The 22,563-nt window shown below is 40.4% G+C and overlaps 2 protein-coding genes across 2 annotated transcripts; both read right to left on the minus strand.

Annotated features, from left to right (window-relative positions):
• Nucleotides 1-371: 371 nt before the first annotated feature.
• LOC117475448 (ADP-ribosylation factor-like protein 8B) lies at nucleotides 372-9,975 on the minus strand. The gene is made up of 7 exons (XM_034121657.1): nucleotides 9,720-9,975; nucleotides 7,815-7,895; nucleotides 7,563-7,636; nucleotides 6,685-6,778; nucleotides 6,334-6,401; nucleotides 2,134-2,204; nucleotides 372-2,047 (listed from the first exon to the last, which is right to left on the minus strand). Exons 1-7 carry the CDS (start codon nucleotides 9,840-9,842, stop codon nucleotides 1,998-2,000), a joined length of 561 nt encoding a protein of 186 aa, XP_033977548.1. The 5' UTR covers nucleotides 9,843-9,975; the 3' UTR covers nucleotides 372-1,997.
• A 1,470-nt stretch (nucleotides 9,976-11,445) lies between these two features.
• LOC117475449 (N-acylethanolamine-hydrolyzing acid amidase-like) lies at nucleotides 11,446-17,641 on the minus strand. The gene is made up of 11 exons (XM_034121658.1): nucleotides 17,309-17,641; nucleotides 16,466-16,630; nucleotides 16,255-16,378; nucleotides 16,004-16,094; nucleotides 15,456-15,541; nucleotides 15,204-15,376; nucleotides 13,682-13,744; nucleotides 13,544-13,610; nucleotides 13,416-13,444; nucleotides 12,048-12,117; nucleotides 11,446-11,911 (listed from the first exon to the last, which is right to left on the minus strand). The coding sequence occupies exons 1-11, from the start codon at nucleotides 17,482-17,484 to the stop codon at nucleotides 11,894-11,896; spliced, it is 1,062 nt and encodes a 353-aa protein (XP_033977549.1). The 5' UTR covers nucleotides 17,485-17,641; the 3' UTR covers nucleotides 11,446-11,893.
• Nucleotides 17,642-22,563: the final 4,922 nt, after the last annotated feature.

The raw sequence follows: 22,563 nt of genomic DNA on the forward strand, positions 1-22,563 counted from the left end.
CCAGTAGCACAAAGTAAAGTTTGCCTGTTGGAAATGATCACAGGATTTGTAGTTGCAGGTAGGCTGCCTGATGCAAACCTCCTTATGAAATGCAATTGTGGGCAAAGTTACAGTAAGGTTTCAAATCAGAGTGTGATAACAGCTGGAAACTGAGCTCAGCTATCTTTCATCACTCAGTTATATTCTCAATCTCTTCAATATTGGAATTTGCATCGACTAGATCTAAAAAAAAAGCATGTTTATGATGCACCAAAAGAGAACTTCAGGTAAAGTTGCACAGTCCCGTCCAAAGCGCTCTGCTTCCATCTAGTGGTGGTGACAAACTAAAACTGTTCGCTTTACAAAAGAGAATCTGGATGCCACACTTTGAAATCCTTAAAAATAAAAACAAATTTATTAGCAATCATCACAGCGAAAGAATGCATGACATCTACAGGAGCATCTGTTGGAATAAAAATGCTATATCTTATTTACAAACTCTGCAATTGAATGTGAATTAAGTTCTGCACATGCAAATTGCAAATAGGGTATATTATTATAATAACACAGGTAACAAAGCTTTTCCACCCCGCCACCCAAATGTACAGCCCCCTCACTGCTGCTGTGGTCCCAACTATACGATCACCAGACAGAACAATGGGATATAATAGTGTCTGTAATGGATTTGTAGAAAGAATTACAGTGAAATGCAGGAGCGTTTGGGCCTGCATACAGCCTCATAGCAGAAGGGATCCAGAAACACACACATTGATAAAAGATTAACTGGCCAAGCAAGGGCAGATAAGTATTTCTAAAATCATTATCTTTCGTTAAAAAGGAAACAACTTGCCAGGTTATACATCGCTTTTTGAGACAGCGTTGCCCTTTGGCTGCTAAGGCTTCTAATAAAAAGACATCAGGATTCAGAGGAGGGCGCTAAATGCTAAATGGCATCAAGCGTCCACCATCTTCTGTTCTCCGTAACACTGGCTTCCTGTTATCCAACCCGAACAAAATGGGGATAATGAAACGGATACTGGGCACACTCCGACTGTTCAGACCATAAGAGTAAAACTAAAATCATTCAACAACCTGAGAACAGCAAGAAAACCTTTTCAAGCTACATAAAAAACATTCAATGACGCATGAACCAAAGCAAATGTAACATCTTCTCAATTACCTCATTCCGTATTTGACAGTACTGCCTTTTTCTCAAGACATCATAATGAGATCACAAAACATAACATGATTATCGCAGTGTGGCTTTAAGTGTAATCAAGGGATTTATGCTGTGTCTGAACCGAGTGTTTATTCATAATAGTGGGTTAGAAGTCGCATTGGGCAATTACTGTCTGTTGGGAACACTCGCTCAGCCGAAGGCACTTATAAAACTCTGATGACCTATTTTAGGATTTTTTTTGCCTCAGACAAAGACAACACTTCTGTTCATCTTTAAGTTATGTGTAAACATTGACTTAAGTCACTTAATAAAATGGATACCAGCAAATAAAATGCAGGCTGCAGACAGTGGGAAGATTTCATTAGGAATTAAAAAGGTAGGGATTAGCATAAACTTGCATAATTATTTGGCAATTAACTGTTAAAAACGACAATAACAACCGTGTCATGTAAACACCAAATGTTGACAAAAGGATGTTTAGATGTGGGATTAAAGGAAGTCCATCTGGGGAATATCACACTGACATCATGAGATTCTTGCAGAAGCTATTTTAAAAAGCCAGACACAGCATGTCCATATAAGGCATGACGGGTACGAATAGTCCACCTTCTCAGTACTGAAACAGCTTCTTAAATCTCCTGATATTCGGGTGGGGGTAGTGCTGTACAAGGGGGCTACACCTCTATGGTAGTGTACTGCGTGGTGCGGGGGGTGTTGGTAGTGAGCAGAGCTGGATAACTTCACAGAGGCAGAGGAAAGGATGGCTGTCGAGGTCCCATGAGCGTTAGGGGCTGAGGCCAGAGCTGCAATGGGGCGAGGGGGGGGAGGGCCTTCATCTTCAGCTTCTTCGAGACTTTGAGTGTTGGATGAGCCACTGCAGCGTGATATCTGAAAAAAAAGGGAGGAGGGGTGTTTAAAGACCGCAGCAGGGAAGTACAGATGTAGAATCATTTAAAGTCTGGTATGCTCCTTACCTATATTGTCTTTCTCTTTGCAGGAGACGGAGTAGCAGCAGATCTCCCGGTCCTGAATGGCAGAGAGGTTCCTGGAGAAGGAGAGGAGGAAACATGAAACCTCCGAGTACAAATGAGAGAGTCGTGTTAAGGCTGATGAATAAAACTCCCAGCGATACAGATGATCCATTACTTCTATCAAAACATTTGTCTTATGGAAAAACAGTGACAGCACTGGTCAGCACATGCTAAAAGGGAATTATTCTTGTAGTAAAACTGAATGGGGAAATAACAGATAAGCTCAGCTAGTACATCTGTGTATACTTTTCACTCCTACATGCAGCTCATTGCTCCGGTGTATTCTAAAAACAGTTAACTACAGAAGAAAAAATATCTGCATTTGGTGATGACTTTCTTGTTTGCACTGCAGATGGGCATGTTCATGAAATGTAATCAATATTAGGGATGATACAAGAACCAATTCGTCAGTACTGAGTCGATGCTTAAATACTGAAAACATGACGATAATTGTTTTCTATAGTACCACAGTGCCCGGTGGTAGCTACATGACTGGAGCCTAAAAGGTGTGATAGGAAATGCATTTGGGGCGCAGTAAACTCACAATTGAGACATCCAGGACGCACCCTATTTTCTCACTGATACCGATGTAGAATAGCTATTAGAAATGTAATTATAACCCGTTCTTCTTCTTCGAGTCCGTAGCAATCTCAAATGTCGTTCTGCCAGTATCGGGCACAGGCCACAGCTGATGGAGGTAGGTTCTGCCAGGTCTTCTGGACTGCACCGGGGGGCATCGGCACATTCCAGTAAGTGGGACATTGTCTGCACTGATCCACAGCTGCACGTGTCTTCTGTGGTGTAGTTCCACACTTTCATCAGTGCTTTGCACCTCCCCTGTTCCACACGCAGTCTATTGAGTGACTTCCAGGTTGTCCAGCCAAGGTCGTGGCCACTAGCAAGGCTTTCCGTTGGTTTGATTCCTCTGTCCAGCCATTCAAGAGCTCGTGTGTCATGTCTTTGCCATTCATCTTCCCAGATGTTGGTCCTTGCTGCTTGTTTGGTTGTCTGGAGGGGCAGGACTGTCTGCACAAAACTGGCTCTGGATCGGAGCCTGCGTGGGGGTGCTACATGGCCATGCAAGGGGTGTCTGATGTCTGTCTCCTGTGTTCTCCGTTCATCTTGAGCGATACCCAGTCGTCTGATGTGTGGGGGAGAGATGCCGGCTAGTGCATAGAGGCACGGGACAGGTGTTGTCTTAACGCATCCCGTGATGATGCGGCAGGTGTCATTCAAGGCTGTGTCGACCAGTTTGGTGTGACGTGATCGGCTCCAGCTTGAACAGGCATACTCTGCTGTAGAGAAACACAGGGCCATGGCAGTTGCACGGATTGTTGGTGGATCTGCGCCCCACTTGGAGTTCACTAGTTTGCGCAGGATGTTGTTGCGGGTGTTGATCTTGGCTTTGGTGTTCTCCAGGTGTTTCTTGAAGGAGAGTGTCCTATCCAGTGTAACACCAAGATACATGGGATGCGTGTGGTTGGACAGTTTGTGGCCATCCCAGGTGACGCTCAGTTCTTTTTTTTTTTTTAGCGTCTCGGTTCCTCAGGTGGAAGCTGCATAGTTGGGTTTTTGATGGGTTGGGTTTCAGGTGGTTGTTATTGTAGTAGCTTGACATTTCTTGGAGGGCACTTTCAAGGACAGGCTCAATCTTCTGGAGGTCTGCTTGTTGGGTGGTGATGCAGAGGTCGTCTGCGTAGATGAAACGCTGGCATTCTGGGGGTAATGGCTGGTCGTTTGTGTATATGTTGAAAAGGAGGGGGGCCAGTACGCTACCTTGTGGGAGGCCGTTCTTTTGGGCTTTCCACTTGCTCCTCTGGTCATTTAACTGGACGTAGAAGCGCCTGTTGTTGAGGAGGCTTTTTATGACTTGACACAGATTCAGGTCACCAGTCATGTCCAGTAGTTTCCTGACCATTGTACGGTGTTGGACTGTGTCATAGGCAGCAGAAAGATCTATGAATGCTGCTCCAGTTATTTGTTTTCCTTCAAACCCATCCTCAATGTGTTGGGTGAGGTTGAGTAGCTGTCCAGCACAGGAGCGGCCAGGACGGAAACCAGCTTGGTCTTTAGTCAGCTTGGTGTCTATGAGTGGCATGAGGCGTTGGAGTAGCAGCCTCTCGTAGAGTTTGTAAGTGATGCAGAGGAGGGAAATGGGTCAGTAGCTCTTTGGGGATGATGGGTCTTTGCCGGGTTTGGGGATTGCAACCACTTTGGCCTTTCTCCAGACAGGAGGGATGGTTTTTTGTGCCATGCATGTGTTCAGCATCTCCAGGAGCCAGGTCTTTCCGTTAGGTCCCAGGTGCTGTATCATCTCTGCCAGTATGTCATCAATCCGTGCTGCTTTTACGGGTTTCAGCTTACCCATTGCAGTTTCGAGTTCTTCTATGTCGAAGGGTTTGGTGAGAGGGCTGGCTGGTTGTGGTTGGTCTGATACCACTGTGCGATGGTGTTCTCCTGTGGGTTGGCGGCGGTGTTGGTTACGGCCGTTGGCCACCAGCTGTGATGCAACCGAGTTTGCTGTGACCGTTGTGATTATGGGTGGTGTGGTGTGGTCTTCGCCAAGACGGCGGATTGTAGCCCATGCCTTCCTGCTGTTATTTGTCATATTGGTGTTCTCTATAATTTCCTTCCAGATTTTCCTTCGTTCTCTCCAACTTCACTGATCAGGGTCTCTCCAAGTTCCATGGTGGTAGAGGAGAAAGGGTCCTTATTATATTCCTCATAGTAGGCTTTCAGCAGGTCGCTGGATGTTTCTGATAGCCCAGGAATATACTGTGTCTGGCATCCCCTGGGTATGTGATGTCTGGCTGACCTTTTTAATAAGTCTGTGAAGTTGGAGTAGTTATTGGGAAATGGTGGTATGTTAGATATGGAATGCTCCATCTCCTGTTGGAATGACAACCAGTCGGCTTTCCGTAGGTTGAACCTCCTGCGGAATGGGAGGGTGGTTGCTTGGAGAGCGGATCTAACGGTGATGGCAATTGGCCGGTGCCGGTATGGGGGATAGGTTCCAGGACTTCCTTCTCAGTTCTGGATGCAATGTCACTGCTTACGCATGCGAGGTCTGGGTTGTATCCTCGTTTCCATCTGGCGCTGTGAAAGGATTTGGGTAGTTTAGCGTTATGGATTAGGGTCAGGTGCTTGGACTCAAGCCAGGTCTCAACTTCATCTCCATCTTGGTTGTTGTTCTCATAGCCCCATGATGTACTGTGGGCATTGAAGTCGCCGATGCTGATATGGAATCTCCTCTTGCATCTTTCTGGTAGTTCTGTGTACAGAAAAGGGGTTGCGGGTGGTTTGTAGACTGATGTGACAGAGACATTTGGGGGGGCAACTGTGATGGTTTCCATGTTTCCTTCCGTAGTGTGGGTCCAGACTTCCTCAATCTTGAGGTTTGGTCTGCTGAAAACAGCTGATCCATACTGTCTGTGTCGGGTCTCAGCGACCAGTTTCATTCCAGGGATGGTAGGTCGGTGTTGTGCAGGGCCGATGTGGGTTTCCTGCATGCAGAGTATGTCAAAGCGATTGGCCATCGTTGCCAGTATCTCTGCCTTGCATCCGGAGAAACCTTCGATGTTGATTGAGACGATTGACAGTGCGGGTCCAGAGAGGGGCAGGTATCTGTGACGCTGTCGAGATCCGGCAGGCATCTTCATCATTTGATTGCGTAGGCAAGTATACAGAGATTGGCCTACAGGCAGTATCAGATTATATCCTCTCGGATGTATATCTCATTCAACCAGCGTTTCCCAGGCTGCACCACGGGGAGGTTTCTGTATGTGCAGCCCGTTTAAATGATCTTACAAAAAACAGCATCCTAACAGTGATCAAGGAGTGAATCGTCTCCATGGTACAAATCGGTATCAAACGTTGTTGACCGTCACTGGAATCGGTATTGACTATTAACATCCCTACCTTACTATGTTCTTAAAATAAATGAGTTGTATTTTGAACCTACGTTTTAAAATCTGGATTAATAAGCTGTTGCAATGTTTGAAATACTCTTAAGATATTTGTAGGAGGACTATCTATATTTAGTGGTCCCAATAATCCTTCTGACACAGATTTGTATTGCAATGGTTTTCGCCTTGACGTTTGTGTAGGATTATCCACAGAACGCATTAGTCTTGAGTGACTCACATTTTTTCAATGAGCTGCTTCTCATCAAGTGCGTTCGGCAGGTCTCGTTTGTTGCCCAGTACTAGAATCTGAAAGAGGAAGAGAACGAGAGAAAGGGCAGATCAATATCCAGCACAGCTATGCATCAGCATTATCTCAGTGTGAGCAGACAGTTTAAAGGTTTTCTTTCCACCATGTGTTTCACCAATCACAGAATCCTCACTGTGCGCAAATGACCACTTAGTGTGTCATTAGGGCTGAGTCACTACAATCCATGTATTGCATCATTACCAATTAGGGGTTTGATTCCTGAGTTACTGGACCCTCTGAAATCAAGAAGAATCTGTAAGGTCACGACAACTGTCCACTTACAGGAATTCCTTGTAGCTGTGGTTTCTCTAAAAGGTTGTGCAGTTCGTTTCTGGAAGCTTCTACCTTCTCTCGGTCTGCTGCGTCCACCATGTAACTGCAAGAGGGAAAGAAACTACTTAAAGAGAGTTTGGTCAAAACTAAAATAGCTGATTCACTAAATAAAACATTTAAATTCTTACAACATTTAGTTGTACACAATAGAGTGGTGCAGATATGACGTATTTGTATAGACCTTGAAGTTAGCATTACATGGGCTCCCACAAATAAAAGGCAATGATTTTGAAATATTGTGTAAACTAAGATCTGTGACGACACACAGCCGTATCCTATTGATTGACATACATTCAAGATAGTTAACAGGTTTTGTGCAGCAGGATAATCTTCATGTATTAACACCACTTTTATAATAGTCCAAGCTTGAATGCAACATGACTTTGCATTAACACCGCTAAGCTAATGGCGGCTAATTTGATGTAAAGTAGTCTCTTATAGCCACATGCAAGCAACCGCTGTTTTGAAGACACGTATAAGCTTCAGAAGTTACCCAGTGGGGTGTTTAGTAACATTTTTATGTCTAAAAAAAAATGAAATCTCCTTAGCTTGTGTTAACCACAGACCTTAGTCCAGGTATCAAACCAAAAACTCGTTCAAAAACATTGAGACGAGGGAACCAGGAAGTGCAGAAATACTCATTCCAGCACCACTATCATATGGAGAGAGACCAAGCCAAATATTACCATATGCAAATAAGAATTGTTTCTCATTGGATGTACCATTTCAGTTCAGTTTTTCAGAATACCAGTAAGTTCAGGAAGCCAAACAGAATACGTGCGGTCCCAAAGGCCACCTGCTGTACTTTGTAGTGTCCACAAACTTACACAATAGCATTGACTCCTCTACAGTAGCGCTCCCACATGCTTCTGAAGCGAGGCTGGCCCCCTATGTCCCATATCTGCGGGGGGGAAAACAACACACACAGTCAGAAGACCAAGGCCTCTGCAACATTTGTTTCATATATGAACCAGTCATAATGTTCCAGGGTGCAAAGCATAGAGCTCTACACTGTGGAACATAGAAATTCAGTTTAAAAGTGAAGTAATTCAGCTGGACATGTGTGCTCGTTAGCCTACCTTTATCGTCACATTGCCTTTAGTGACCTTCCGCATGTTGAAACCGACTGTGGGAATCATGTCTTCGCTGAACTGCCCTGACTGCAGAAAAAGAAAGAATGAGAAAGTTCAGGTTAGTGAATACTGCAACTCGCAACTGAAATAATTAGTGTTGAAATGGTTTTAGAAGCATTCATGTGCACCAAATTAGTCTCTTTTCAGTCTTAGTCCTTTTTAAGTTCAACCATCTCTGCATCAACAAATAAAAACACATGCCAGTATGCTTTAAGCTTAAGAGAGTCACATGAAAAGCCTAGCGAATCCTTTAACAGGAAATGATTTGATTACACGGGTCATTTTTAGCTGCTTGATATTTCAACACTTGGTCCTGAACTCCATGACTCATGATAAGATGATGGCATTTTGACAACATACAAGCTGCCTGTAACCATCCAGTGCTTTGTTGTTAAATGCCAGACACTAGCATTATCCTAAAACCCAACTCCAAGTCTGATACATATAGAAATTCAAAATATTCCAGATGACTTCTATAGCCTTGTTTGCATGGCTGACATCGAGTCTGGGCCTAGTCCAACAGTCTTAAAAGTAAAGTAGAAGGCAGCTTTGTTTAAAGCTGATCTCAGATCACCTGACATGACCACAAAAGGGCACGGAACAAGTTTGTATTCTTGAGAGGAATCCAGGAAAAGGGAGCCTATTACAGCACTGAGGCCTACAACATGACTTTCCAATAATACAGTGTGCTCTATCACCAAGAAACAGAACAAAAACACAACGTTTACCCCAAAACCACCCATAGCTAAACAAGTATTTAAGTATCAACAAGTCTCACAGTGCTAGCTATGACATGTGCCAGTTGGTGGACTCAACAACAGAGGAATATTTTAAAAGGGAGGAGGTATAAACAGGTTCTTTAGGCTTAGCATTCAATAGCATATTCCACGCAAATCTAGCTATTTACCAGTGGTGTAGTAGTAACTAAGTACATTTACTCAAGTACTATACTTAAGTACTATTTTGAGAGACTTTACTTGAGTATTTCTAGGTTTTGCTACTTTGTACTTCTTCCCCACTACAACTCAGAGGTAAATCGAGTATTTTACTCCGCTACATGCATTTAATTCCTTTATTTACTTTGCAGATTCAGATTAATAATGTGAAATATGATGCATTCAAGTGTTCTCACAGCTGGTAAAGGTGCAGCTAGTTTGAATGACTTTGTATACGTGCAGGGTAGCTTGTGAATTTACTCCAGGTGGAGCTAAAGTCTGATTTAAGGGTTGATTATATTTCACATTATTAATCCAAATCTGAAAAGTAACTAAAGATATTAAATAAATGTAGTGGAGTAAAAAAGTACACAATTTACCTCTGAATTGTAGTGGGGTACAAGTAGCAAAACATTGAAATACTCAAGTACATTACAAGAACCTCAAAATTGTACCCAAGTTCAGTACTTGAGTAAAAATTGACTTAGTTACTTTTCACCACAGCTAGCCATTTACCTAAATCTATAATGATATAGATAGCTTGCCACATGCTGGTGTTATGTCTCCAGACCTCATCCACTTTAATTAACCCTACCTAACATAAGATTTCTAGACCAGTCTGTTTCCATGTTAACTGGTTGCCTGTTGTCATATCACTGATGTTGACACACCGGCGGCTATTACACAGCACCTCGATCACATGACCGCTTCATACTTGTATGCGCAGTCATACCAACAACTCCGTCACTCTAACCAAAACAACTATTAAGCCAAACCATAACCATATGATAATTATATGTTCAAGACACAAACACTACTTAGTAATGCAGTCATGCACTTTTTGAACATTTTAACACATTTAAAGACAACTTCTCCCAGGTAAGGTGCTAGTCTGGGCCCACACCGACAGTCTTACCGCTATCACGTTGACGAAGGTAGTTTTCCCGGAGTACTGAAGTCCCACGAGCGTGAGCTCCATCTCCTCTTTCCAGAAGATCGCGCGGAACCAGTCCAGGAGCCTGTTTATCATAGCCAGCATGTTGGTTTCTCACGTTATTAGTCGCAGTGACCGTCTGGATGTGAAATTGGCTAGCAGTGCACACAGGAAGTAGCTGCTGCTGCTTTGTCATGTCATGTGATCCAAGTGTTGCTGAGGAGTGCACGGAGCTCACGGGAGCGCGCAATGAAAGCGGAACTATTTTGTAGACAAACCAGACAAACCAGTGTTGGAAGAAGTACTCCGATAATAAAAGTAGAAATACTACAGTATAAAATGACTCTGTTACAAATAAAAGTCATGCATTCAACATTTTACAGTAAAAGTACAAAAGTATATTATTACCAAAAGTAAAAGTCCATTTGAGATTCTGGTATTTGTAATTACCTGATTATTACTATTGAAGCATAGGCTACATGTCGTTAACACCGCTGGTAAAAGTAGTGCTGGATTTTTTTAACTTATAATTCGTTTATTTATTACTTTATGTTTTGTATTAGCTAATAATCTAAATATGTAAAGTAACTAGTCACCAATGTTGTCTAACAAATGTAGTAGAGTAAAAATTACAATATTCCAAAATGCAGTTGAGTAAAAGCATCAATTACCGTAAAATGGAAATACTTAAGTACTCCCAAATTGAACTAAAGTACAGTACTTGAGTAAATGTACTTCACTAAATTACACACTGACAATAACTTAACCTTTGTGAGGACAAGTGTGTGTTTTTAGACCGTCACTGACCTTCTCTGTTGGATAATTCAGGATTTTCCGCACATCTTCAAGTTCCTCATTTAATATCAGCAAACATTCAACTTAAAACAGACTAACGTTTCAACACTGATGTGTCTTCATCTCTAAAGACAAAATGCAACCACATATAGGCAACATAGAACAGGTGATCAGTTTTTATTGGATAATTGGTTGAGCATGATTTAAAATCTATTGGATAATGGATCCAAAGGTGGGAGTTGCCAATGTCAAGTACCATCCAATCAGAGCTGGAGAAAGTATTGAGATTATTTATATTCGTAAAATTACTAATACCCTACTCTAAACACGCTTACGGATAATGGTCCTGCATTAAAGCTTGTAGGCTAATGTATGCCTTTGTATAATCCGGGAAATGTATTTGTTTTGTAAAAAATGTACAGTGAGAATTGTTTGGAGTCCAAGGAGGCATCTTTACAATGCTTTTGTCCAATATAACAAAACAAAAGTTATCATAACTGAAAGAAAAGAAAGGTCAGTTGCCTCTTCTATATTTCCTCCAAATATGACAAGAATATTATCAATGTATCTTTTCCACAACTCAAACTCAATAAGGGATTACTCAAGGGCAAAATAATGCACCTGTTGATCCTCTTTTGTTTACCTTTTTATGATTTGCACAGTTGAATTTATTTTAAACCAGTAATTTTTATCCTGAGCCAAACACTACACAAAAGTCTAAACGATAAGCCTATAAGACTAAGAGGCCCTAATAGGCTTTTGGGGGGTTTCTCTTTCCTGTAGTGTGTTGTGTTTTTATGTAATTGGTCTGCAAAGGCTGAAATCCCAAAGTTCCCTCAACACGCAAATCATTGTATGATCTGAACGATTTAAACAAAGAGACAAATGTGAACCATGATGGACCAAGAAAAACTCACACAAGGCTATACGTGGTTTATTTGAAAGGCACAAATCAAAAGAGGCACAGTTATCATGGAACTGGAAAGCACCACGGTCCAGGTACAAGTGCTTTTCCATCGTTGTTTATTTAACTCGTGCTGTATGAGCAAAGTGTCACTGTGGCTATCTTCAAGTTTTTATTTTTTATTTTTTTATTTAACCAGATAAAAACATTGAGATAAAATCTCATTTTCAAGTGATCACAATCATTAAAGTGACCAAAGTGTTCTTAAACTTGACATATAAATCGCAGCAACATGACGTTCTTTCACATTTGTTCTTTTATTAGGCAGCGTTAAAAAAGCATTATCACCCTGCAAGTGCTTGATTCCCTTCTCATTGAATTTAAAATCACATGATCATTCTTTTTGATTTAATCTGCATGTAACCATGATGTGGAGTTTAGACAGCGAGGCTCACAGTCAGGTGGGGGGGCAGCCCTTGAAAGAGAGCGAGGGATCACATGAGTGAGAAAGAGTAATTACGAGTGACATATCACCCGTTCATTGCTTATTATTATTATTATGATATATTATACAAACAAATATGCATTTAATAAGTAACACATGTAATTACCTGTGGTCTGACGAGTGTATTGTACTTCTCGGGGGCTGCTGCACTCATTATAGTCGTGTAGACAGTAATTCTGGGGGTACAATCAAACACAGTGCATGAATTATAAAAACAAACTGTGTAAAAGATCATTCAGAAATGAAACCATAAATAATAATGTATGTAATCAAACTAAGGGTTGCACGATATGAGGAAGATCTGCAGAAAACTGTTAATAATAAACAGAGATAACAATATTACTATTAATAAATGAACTTCTTTTAAAAGTGCTTAAACATTCAATATACTTCTAAATTGCAACAAATTGCTTTTTGAATTAAAAAAAATAGTAAAAAAGGTTTTCCATTCTGGGGATTTAAAAATAGTTGACAACACAATCAAACACAATGCAAGAAAATGTAAAAACAAGCTGTGTGAACGATTCTTTAAAAATAAAACTATAAATAATAACATATGTAATCAAAATGAGGGCTGCACAATATTCGGAAAATATGTCATTCCTATTCATGAAAAGCGAAAACATTACTTTCCGTAAGAGAATAGTGTACGCCATTCTGCGTTTGCCCTGCTTAAAAATGCTGCTAAATAACAGCAACAAGTGAAAAATAATCACAATAATGACGATAACAATTTGAACAAATCAAATCTTTATCTACCAATAAAAAAAAGGATAATCGTTACATAATAAAGTACCTTTTTTTGTGATACTGATCTTTTTACTGTTGCAAACAAATTATGGATTGCATTACGGTACTGTAAATAGTGCAATCCTTCTTTAACCTTCAATCTTTCCATTTAAAATGTAACTATTGCTGTTCCATATGCTACTTCCTATTTGCTGAAGAATGTCAAACAAAGGCCTATTGACATTATTGCTGAGATAGGCTGAAGGGCGCTGGTATGCACACAGCTGGCCATCTCAGCAGCAGTCATGTGATTCCTTGAGACGGAGGCCGTTTCTCAATCGCGAGGATATTGGCTTCCAAACCAATATTTCAAGGATGCTACGTCATCGAGTGCCGCCGAAGGACTGTTCCAATCTCCAGCATACTTGGAATGCCACCGAGGCCGCGTCCTTGGTTTGGGGGAAATTTCGAGGCTGCACATGGGTAGACTTCGCGTCCTTAAAATCCCCACAATGCTTAGCGCATGGACCAATTTCCCCAAATCTGTGGAAGATGTAAGGCGGGGCCTCTCATATGACGCACACCTGCACACTTGCTAGCCTGTTCCACTCTTTGTTTTCCGAATGCCAGGAAGTATTCTTGCCTTGCATCTGAAGCAAGATGCTCGGCTCGGCTGTGCTACCAAGCCAGCATCCTCGCGATTGAGAAACGGCCAGTGAGACGGAACAGACAGTGATCTCCTTACCCATTACACACAGGATACAGCGACAGCACCTGGAGGACAAGACTCTGTTAGAAATCCATACATTGGGTTCAATCTGTCAGTATCTTGTGTACTTCAGCCTCAAATATTTATTAATTATCCATGCTTGCCTGATAAAGTGTCTCCATGTTGATGTGATCTTGGCCAGTTTCATTTAGTGCTTTGTTGGCTGCGTCCCTACAAAAATGACAACAGCAGATTAGACACGGTTACAGCAACAATATTGTGAATCATGTGAGATGACTCACCTCCGATGATCCCTGGCTGGAGGAGGAAGCCAGTGGTCAAAGTTCGTCTCCACTCTGTACCATCTGAAACAGGAACAAGACGTTTTATTATTCAGGCACACACCACATGCACACCTAAACGTCCTTTAGTGAAGTTATCAATTCATTTGGTTGATGCTTTCATCGAAAACTACATACAGTAGGTGAAATACACCTACTGATACAAACTTAGAAAAGATAAAGATACAAACTTAGAAAAATGCAGATGCGTTTGCTTCAAATAAGCAAAACAATCGTGCTGGTGCATTAGTTCAAACGGGCTAAACTCATGAAATGCTAACTGATATGGATAGTGAGCTTGTTTCACAATTTTGGAGCCAGGATGGCAAACTATTGCAACTATTGACTGTATTTAAATATCCTCTATACCAGGGGTTCCCAAAGTGGGGGTCGCGAGATGATTACAAAATAAAAATTGTAAATAAAAAATAATAATAATTATTAATAACGTCGTGTGCATAGACATTTTTCAGGGGCGGACTAGCCATCTGTATAATTTCCCCGCAGCGAGGCTCCACCCGTTGATAATCCACTAGCGCAGTGTTTCTCAAACTTTTTCATACCAAGGACACTTAACCAATAAAAAAACACTCACGGACCACCTAACTCCACAAATATCCAAAAACAATAGGCCTGCTTACCACTCCAACAGTACATAACAGCCTAATAATGACAGCTTAACCTTCTCTGTATCGCCTTGTCACACAATAAATCAACAATACAAATACAACTACAGATCATAAGCATTTTGTTCAAATGCGATTTAAAATGCTCGCAGGTTTTACACCTCTTATGAAATGTAGACTACATTTATTACGGAGTTTATGTCCGAGACAACAGACTACTGAGAGATATGCAAAACACACCGCATGTAGTACGACACAAACCTCCGCTGTTTTCAAAATAAAATACAGTAAAACTATGGTCGCAGGTCCAAGTTTAACTCTGAGGCCTGCATGGTCTGCCTACAAAACAAAAATAAAAAAACGTTTATGCAGCCCCAACCACAGCCTCTGATCATCAACAGACTTCATGCAATGCTTCATTGGATGCATATATTAGATAATAATCTCTATCTCACTCCTAAAACATCTAAATCTACTTTCAGCATGGATAAATGTTCATGAAATACATCCATTGTTTGTTTAAGCTTCTTGAAAATCTAAAAAACACATAGTTTTTCTAGAACAGATTACAAATCACCTGAAAATGGTACAAACAAGTGGCAACATGTTTGACGAAGGTGTTGCGCTGGGCTATATCATGAATCCCCCCCCGTTGACAGGGGTCGCCAGTCTCTGGCACCGTTATTTTGGGGGTCGCGGGCTGAAAAGTTTGGGAACCCCTGCTCTATACGGATGCACTGTTTGACATTCAGTGTCCTTTATCAACTCCTGATTGGTTTCAAGTGTTTGAGTAAAGGAGGGACATTGGGATGGACCTTAATGTACCAGATTCTCCTCAGATCCTTTATTTTGCCTACCCTCCATTGATGGGATTCAGCGGCCAGATATCAGCGGGGCCGGTTCGGTCCCTGGTGATGACGGCCCCCTCCCCAGCTCGCACCCCCCCCACGATGTAGTACACCCCGGTGATGATGGGAATCTTGGCAAGACGCATCACAGCATCCTGAAAGTCCTCTGCTTCCTCCAGCGTCTGTAGGTGGCACAGCCGCTCAGTTTCACTTCCTCGTACAGTAAACTTCCTCTTCACGCTGACTTTCATACACACTCACCTCGCGTACCAGCCAGCTGACCGGGGTCCGCCGAAAGAGGAAAGCAGAAACCACATTCTTCCACCAGTTCCACCAGTGTTCACTGCCTGATGAGCACAAACACACAGACACGAACACACAAAGAGACAATAAAGTCTGAATGTTGCACCATTTCTGGACACAACTGCTGAAATTAAGTGTGGTCTGAATTGCTGCAATGATCCATCAACATTTATAAAATAATCAGTAATAACTATTGTAATGATCAATGAAGTTATTTTTCATGCAAAAATTGCAGAAAATCCTATTTTCAGCATCAAAATTATGCCAATTTCCTGCTTTTTCTGTTATATATCATAATAAACTTCATATTCCTGGGTTTTGGACAACAAGAAAAAACATCTGCATATATCACCTTGAACGTAAAAAAACTTGCATGGACATTTTTTCTCTATTTTCTGATATTTTATAGACCAAAGAATTTGCCAAAATCAATTCATCTAAGAAATCTGATAGGAAGATTAAATTGAAGGTAAAATAATCGTTGGTTGGAGCCCTAATGGTGTTACCTCGCTGGTCACCAGAGACGGTAAACTTGTTAGGACTCTGTCCCGTCCACAGGCCAACGTAGCCAGCAAATGAAGTTCCACGGTACGCCACCTGTTTGATTGCAAATAAAACGACATATCATCGCCACATCGTTAAGCAAGGACTTTTATTCAGTTTGAATGTATTTCCTGATTCATGATTCTCAGCCATTTGTGAGGTATAGCTTGAGGAGGCACTAGAGTTCTTAAATTGCTAGGAAGACATACTGTACCTTTCCGTTCTTGAGGAAAATGACATCCATAGTGAGGTTCCTCAGAACATCATGTGGATAGTCAAGGTTCCTGCCGTGGTACACAGTCCCATTTGTGTCCTGAGCCACGATGCTAGTGCAAAATCTAAAGAAAAGCTTGTTCAGAAATTACCTTAATCCTGCAGACATTGTCTATAATAAATGTGTCATTATGAATTGAAGTCATACATACGCAGATATTTCATAGGCGAAGTTGAGAATGATGACGTCTGAGATGCTGCCCCCCATGAGAGCGGCCATGCCTCTGATCTCCCCTGCGTAAGGCTGAGGAACATACTTCTCCAGGGCCATCACGATCGGGGTGACTGCCTCATGCACCCATTTAGGAACCGTAGTGCTGCAACAAAAAACAAGAAAGCCTGTCTGTGTTAGCACTGAGACTGGAAATACACACAATAACACATTAACCATTAACTCAGAGGGTAGTTTACTGCTGATATAAAGTATTTATATGAAGTAACTTCCTTTTTATTGAGTTTTCTGCAAACAAGGTACTGTCGGTGAATCAAATGTAGGACAAGATAGATAGATAGATAGATAGATAGATAGATAGATAGATAGATACTAAAAATTACAAAATAATATTTATTCAGTAAAATGTAAATAAAGTGAAGCATGATAATAATAAAAGTAATTTAGGCTAATGTATTTAGACTTTAAAAAGGCAAGGTTAAGGCCATAGGTATGTTGGCTTTATAACGCAACTATTTGTATGCAACTTATTTTTAATAAAACAATTAAGCCTCCTTTTTGTGTACCTCCACTGATCACGTTAATAGAAAGTGAAACCATGCATTTTATGGCTCTTTAGTTACAAAACAAAGTATAATTTGATGCTAACAATACTATTATTACTAAGCCTATTTATAAATGACAACTGAAAAACATCACCTACTCACTACTCATGACTGTGTGCTGCAACACCTGGTAATAAGTACTTTCTAGAAATAAAACTTCTAATACTTTTGATAATATTACACAACAAGCAATGCAAAAAAAGGAAGCTCTAACTTACTCAATGACTTCCGCGGCGGCTTTCTTCAAGTACTCTACGTCGAAGGCTTTGGAGATAGGAGCCCACCGCAGCTCGGGGTCTTCGTCCAGGCTGATGTTCACGGTGACCGGGCTGAACTCCCCCCGGCAGGAGGCGAGGAGTCCGAGCAGCAGCAGCCCCGCAGCCCGGAGCTTCATGACGGGTCAGAGCCGAGGAGCAGAGCCGAGGAGCAGTCCGAGCTCCAGCCGATACTATAGCCTACTGAGTACTACTGATATACCACTGGGTTACAGCCAGTCTATGGTTACAGCCAAAACTGTAAGGTTACTGCAGCCGAGAACCAGAGGGGCACTTCCGGCACGAGGTTTTCAAAATTAAAGCGCAGTTAACGCGCAGGTAAGGAACAAGAACGAGACTTCCCATCGGAGGGTTTCAGAATAAAAGCTGATCAATATGTAGGCTACAGAGGGGAATTGCAGGTAGCAGGCTCGAAAAAGAAGGAGATTTCGATCAGTGTTATTTATTATCGTTAATTACACATTTAAGATTTTAATTTAGATGTAATCTATTTTACATTCTATTTCTTATCTATGCTAGTCTACACTATTTGTATGTATCCACTCTGTATTCTATGTGATATCAATTTTCTGAGACTATTTTACAATTCTCTGCTGTGAAGCACTTTGGACTGCAATTCTTGTATGAAAGGTGCTATACAAATAAAGCGTATTATCGTTATTATTATAAAAGCTCATGATCAGGTCATACTCCTACAGTTCACACAAAAGTGTAGCTTATGTGAGCAATGGATTTTACTGTATTACAGGCTTAAGGAATTAGCAGTTGCGGAAAATGCTGGTGCAATGCATTGGATACTGTATAATGTCGTTTTTTGTATTTAATAAATTAAACTGCACAGATATACTCGCCTTTATCCTACAAACATATTGGTACCACTTTACAATAAGACTACCCTTATAAAGGGTTTACGAATAGTTTGTAATTCCTTTATTAATTAGGTTGTGAACACTTTATAAATCATTAATAAGCTTTTATAAGACATGAGATAAACAGGGCAACTGTGACCGGTTGCTTGCCAAATAGTGAGCCCACATTTATCTGTACTGCTAAGCCTTATATTGGCTACTTAGCTTACTTCGTCTTCTTCATCAGCCAGCATCCTTGGTATCTGTTGTTCACGGAGTTGATTCTCACTAAGTAGCCAATATAAGGCTTAGTCATCTTGCCAAATAGTGAGCCTGTGTTGATGTATGAAAACTATGTTAGAACTGGTTTATAAATGGTTCTTAATGATTAATAAAGTGTTTATAACCTAATTCATAACCTAATTATAAACCCTTTATGAATCCTTTATAAGGGTAGTCTTATTGTAAAGTGGTGCCAACATATTTAATACACAAGGAGTTCATATCCCTGGGAAAGAATGATCTACTCTAGTAAAAAAAAAACATATTTATCTCAAAGCATTAGTTATGTAATTTTATTTTAAGGAAGAAAACAAATAGTTATTATTTTAGGGAAGTTAATATTAATTTGCACTATTGTGTAAAACAAAAATAGAATGACACAAGTCAATGCTTCACCCCTACTGCTTGTACTGCAAAGACAAAAGCAACACATTGTACCAAAAGTATCAACAGGAGGCTTATTATTATTTACTGAATGATCACTTTCACTGTTATATTAGTTGATAACTATTATTAATGCATTACCATGTGAGCAGTAGTGTTGGTCAAAGAGAAGTTAATTTACCTGCTTTATTTACCTGATATAATCATAGTCTGGTTTTTGACATATTTGAACAAACTATTCTTCACAATCATAGCTTTTTCAAAATGTAAAGGAAAAAGGTCAAACACATTTTTAGGTGTATCTGTCTTTTATTATAGTATGCTTTAAGGTCATCATGTGGGCCTATTAAACTCTGGGTGTTAACAAATACAACCAAAATACAGAAAAACAACATGTTAGCATTAGCAGCAACACAAACAGAGGACAAGTTACACATATCACACAAGTAACATGGCTTTCAGAATATTAACCCTCTGGACTGTGAACAATTCACTCTACATTTCAGACAAACAACTCCTTTTATTATGGAAAACATTTCCCCTAACCGTTCATTTCTTCAGGCTCACATTAAACATTAGAAACATTTCAGATCTTAGAGTTGTAGCAGCAGTTTGGCTAGCAGTATGGAAAGAGAGATGGCCTTATCTCCTTCTGTTGTTCACACCCAGCTGACAGGAGGCCTATATGTGTTCAGCTTGCTATTATCAGCAATAGCACACATAGCTATAGCTTGAAGTTAGAAGGGACACATGTTCTATTGTGACTGCATCAGGCTTGTATAAGTGACACTCATTCCTTACCCGTTAGCTTGGTTACAGTAAAGTTAACCTGCCCCACCCAACACCACCTACAGAGAAACTAAGGAAAGTACCATACATGTTTTAACAATATGCATTAAACATGTTATTTGAGTGTTTATGTAAAGGTTTTGACAATCGGACTACATTTTTAAGCCAAGTTAAAAGTTGAGAAACCACTGGAAGGAAATTCAATGGCAACTTTGGGACAGTTCATTGGGTGAGAACTCTGGAGAAATGTCCACTTGATTGTCCACAAGAATAATCCAACTGAATGATCCAAGAAAATAATCCAATGTCCTTCAAAAAAGTGACAATATAATCCAGGGAAAAGCAATGCTTGGTAAAAAAGAAAAACATCCAAAAGGTAAAAACTCACCCCCAGGTAAGAAGGTAAATCATACTCTGCTCAATCCTCATGGTCCTCAGAATCCACTGGTTTCACATGGCCGTCAGCAGCTCTTACTCCTCTGTCTTTCCTCACCAAACTCAATCAAACAAACATCCTTCCCCAAACAATCCCTCTCCCTTTGTGCCACCAGGCCACGCCCCCTTACACCTGTGGGGAGCAGCTCACCTGATTAACCCTTGTGGGAGGAGCCAAGTTATAGCAGGGGAAGCAGGACACATCGCATCAGGGGTTTTCCCACTATTATAAAGTATATCCCTTCACTTATGTGTGTGTTGGTGTCACAGATCTCCTCAGGATGAAGAGAGGTGGTTTCACAGCTACAATCAAAACTACTTCTCGGAACAGTTTTCAATACAAGTCATTGTAAGCTTTTTCTTCGATGACTGGAAAATGTGCCCAAAAACGTGCCCAAAAAGTCATGAATGTGTATCATAAATAATCCATGCTTTCACTCACTTTGCATGTCAAATAAAATGTTGTATTGTTGCTATTGCTATTAAAGATGAATTAATGTAATATATAGCCACAATATACATGTTTTTTTTTCAGATCTACGTTTAGGACAAAAGGTTGTTATTTTACCTTTACCTTAAAAATATTTTGAGCCTCATAAGAAATCAGATTCTCAGACATGCTGATTCTCCGCACCGCCTCGTCCACAGAGCCCAGTCTGTTCTCAGCTTCAATATCCATGGAGGACATATCCTCACTTAATCTCCATGTCATCAGCAGCCAGTGAGTCCTTTGTGACACCAATTTCAAAGTTAGACTCTTATCAGCAGCATCTCAATAACAAGGTCATTCATTCCTGTGATTCTTGGAAGTCAGAGTTTATCTCATGACAGGCTTTCTGGCTGCCTCTTCCACACTGCTGTCAGTGTGTTCTGCAGAAGTCATCAGGGTTTCCCCATCGAGGCTCCAGACACACTGCACCGGCTGGATAACAAATACGAGATACATTGAGATAGGATTGGGAATGACAGAAAACAAACAATGTGAATAAAGATTCATTTCAAATATAGGCGCATTAAGCTTAATTAACACCATCTATAGATCCCTCATCACACAAATTCTCACATCTCTTCATTGGCTCCCAATTGAGTGTATTTCATATACTGTTTTCTCATATACAATGATCAGAATCAGAAACAGGTTTATTACCAGGTAGGTTGACACATACGAGGAATTTGACTTAGTGTCATGGTGCAGACATAAAAGTAAATTATGTACAAGGTCTTGCCCATTCATGCATTTCTTAACTCTTGCATCCATATGCTGCCTTCATTTTCTGTGGATTAGCGAAACCCTTCTCTATAGCAGCTCGTAACAGTTAAACTGTATGTGTATGTTTATTATTCTTGTATCCGGTTCTTTTAAGCACTTTTAAATGTTGTTTGCTATAGCAATACACTTCTTACCTTCCTTAATGTTAATCCCCCTGCCTCTTGGTAAACTATTCAGGCTTTTCTATCGATATATCTGCCTCAAATTGTGTCAGCTATCTTTATGCTCCTGTGGGATTATAAACTCACACCCAATTTAGTTTGGCCACTAGGGGGCAGCAGAAACAAGCTGTAAACACAACAGTGTCATGTTTTATTCATACTCACTGTATGGGTTGTTCATTTAAACATCTGGGTGATAAAGCTAACATTAGCATTAGGTTTATCTTCCTTCAGCAATTGAAACAAGGTCTTGTTATAATTGCTGAATGTTTATCCATATTTTCCTTCCCCGAAATATAATTTCAAATAAAATCAAATCAGGTTTTATTTATATAGCACATTTAAAAGCGATTTTTGGTCGAGCCAAAGTGCTGTACATGTAATAAAAACACATGACTACAATCACAATTTGACTTACTTCTTAATGCTCCAGTCTGTTAACTAGCTTGTTGCTAATGTTGTCTTTTTGAAGTTTGCTGCTAAGCATGAACTGAGCAGAACCCAAAGGTTTCACGTTCAGTGGGGGATCGGTAATCCCCTTTTATTGTCTTTTAATATTTGCCAGAAGCAGTCCACGGACTCTGCATTGACAGCTTCTTCGGGTGGCAAGACTCTGATTGCTAGATATTTTTGCTCAATGTTTAGAGAATTAGCTTTAAGGTTGCACGACTTGTCAACCCATTTGTGAACGGAACTGACATTTTTAATTGAATTGTTGGATGTGTTATCTATTTTTGTCGTAGCACAAATCCGAAGAAAGTCAAAATGTGTTAATACATTTGAAAGTTAGTTTTAATAATCAAACTATTTTTGGGCACATTTGACTTTTTTTCTATAATTCATTATGTTTTAGGGGAAAAAACCCGACTCATATGTACCCCAAGAACAAAGTATGATAAGAAAATGGCTGAATCTCAGAAACTCCAAGGAGTGTGAAAACAAGATGTCATACATTACATCTCATGAACACAATGCGAGTTATTTTCTCTATGTTTTTCAAAATGTTCATGTGCTCTAAAGGCTGAACTG

The sequence above is a fragment of the Trematomus bernacchii genome, unplaced genomic scaffold, assembly GCF_902827165.1.
Source record: "Trematomus bernacchii unplaced genomic scaffold, fTreBer1.1, whole genome shotgun sequence".
NCBI classification, from domain to species: Eukaryota; Metazoa; Chordata; class Actinopteri; order Perciformes; family Nototheniidae; genus Trematomus; species Trematomus bernacchii.

What these genes read in the sequence shown, in the direction of transcription:
- LOC117475448 (XM_034121657.1), bottom strand. Translation starts at nt 9,842, where the DNA reads ATGCTGGCTATGATAAACAGGCTCCTGGACTGGTTCCGCGCGATCTTC. An exon ending in AAGGCAATGTGACGATAAAG is followed by an intron (nt 7,637 to 7,814) that starts GTAGGCTAACGA and finishes TCCCCCCCGCAG; the next exon opens with ATATGGGACATAGGGGGCCA. An exon ending in AAGCAGCTCATTGAAAAAAT is followed by an intron (nt 2,205 to 6,333) that starts GTGAGTCACTCA and finishes CTCCTTCTCCAG; the next exon opens with GAACCTCTCTGCCATTCAGG.
- LOC117475449 (XM_034121658.1), bottom strand. Translation starts at nt 17,484, where the DNA reads ATGAAGCTCCGGGCTGCGGGGCTGCTGCTGCTCGGACTCCTCGCCTCC. An exon ending in GCCGCCGCGGAAGTCATTGA is followed by an intron (nt 16,631 to 17,308) that starts GTAAGTTAGAGC and finishes TTTTTGTTGCAG; the next exon opens with CACTACGGTTCCTAAATGGG. An exon ending in TTTTCCTCAAGAACGGAAAG is followed by an intron (nt 16,095 to 16,254) that starts GTACAGTATGTC and finishes GCAATCAAACAG; the next exon opens with GTGGCGTACCGTGGAACTTC.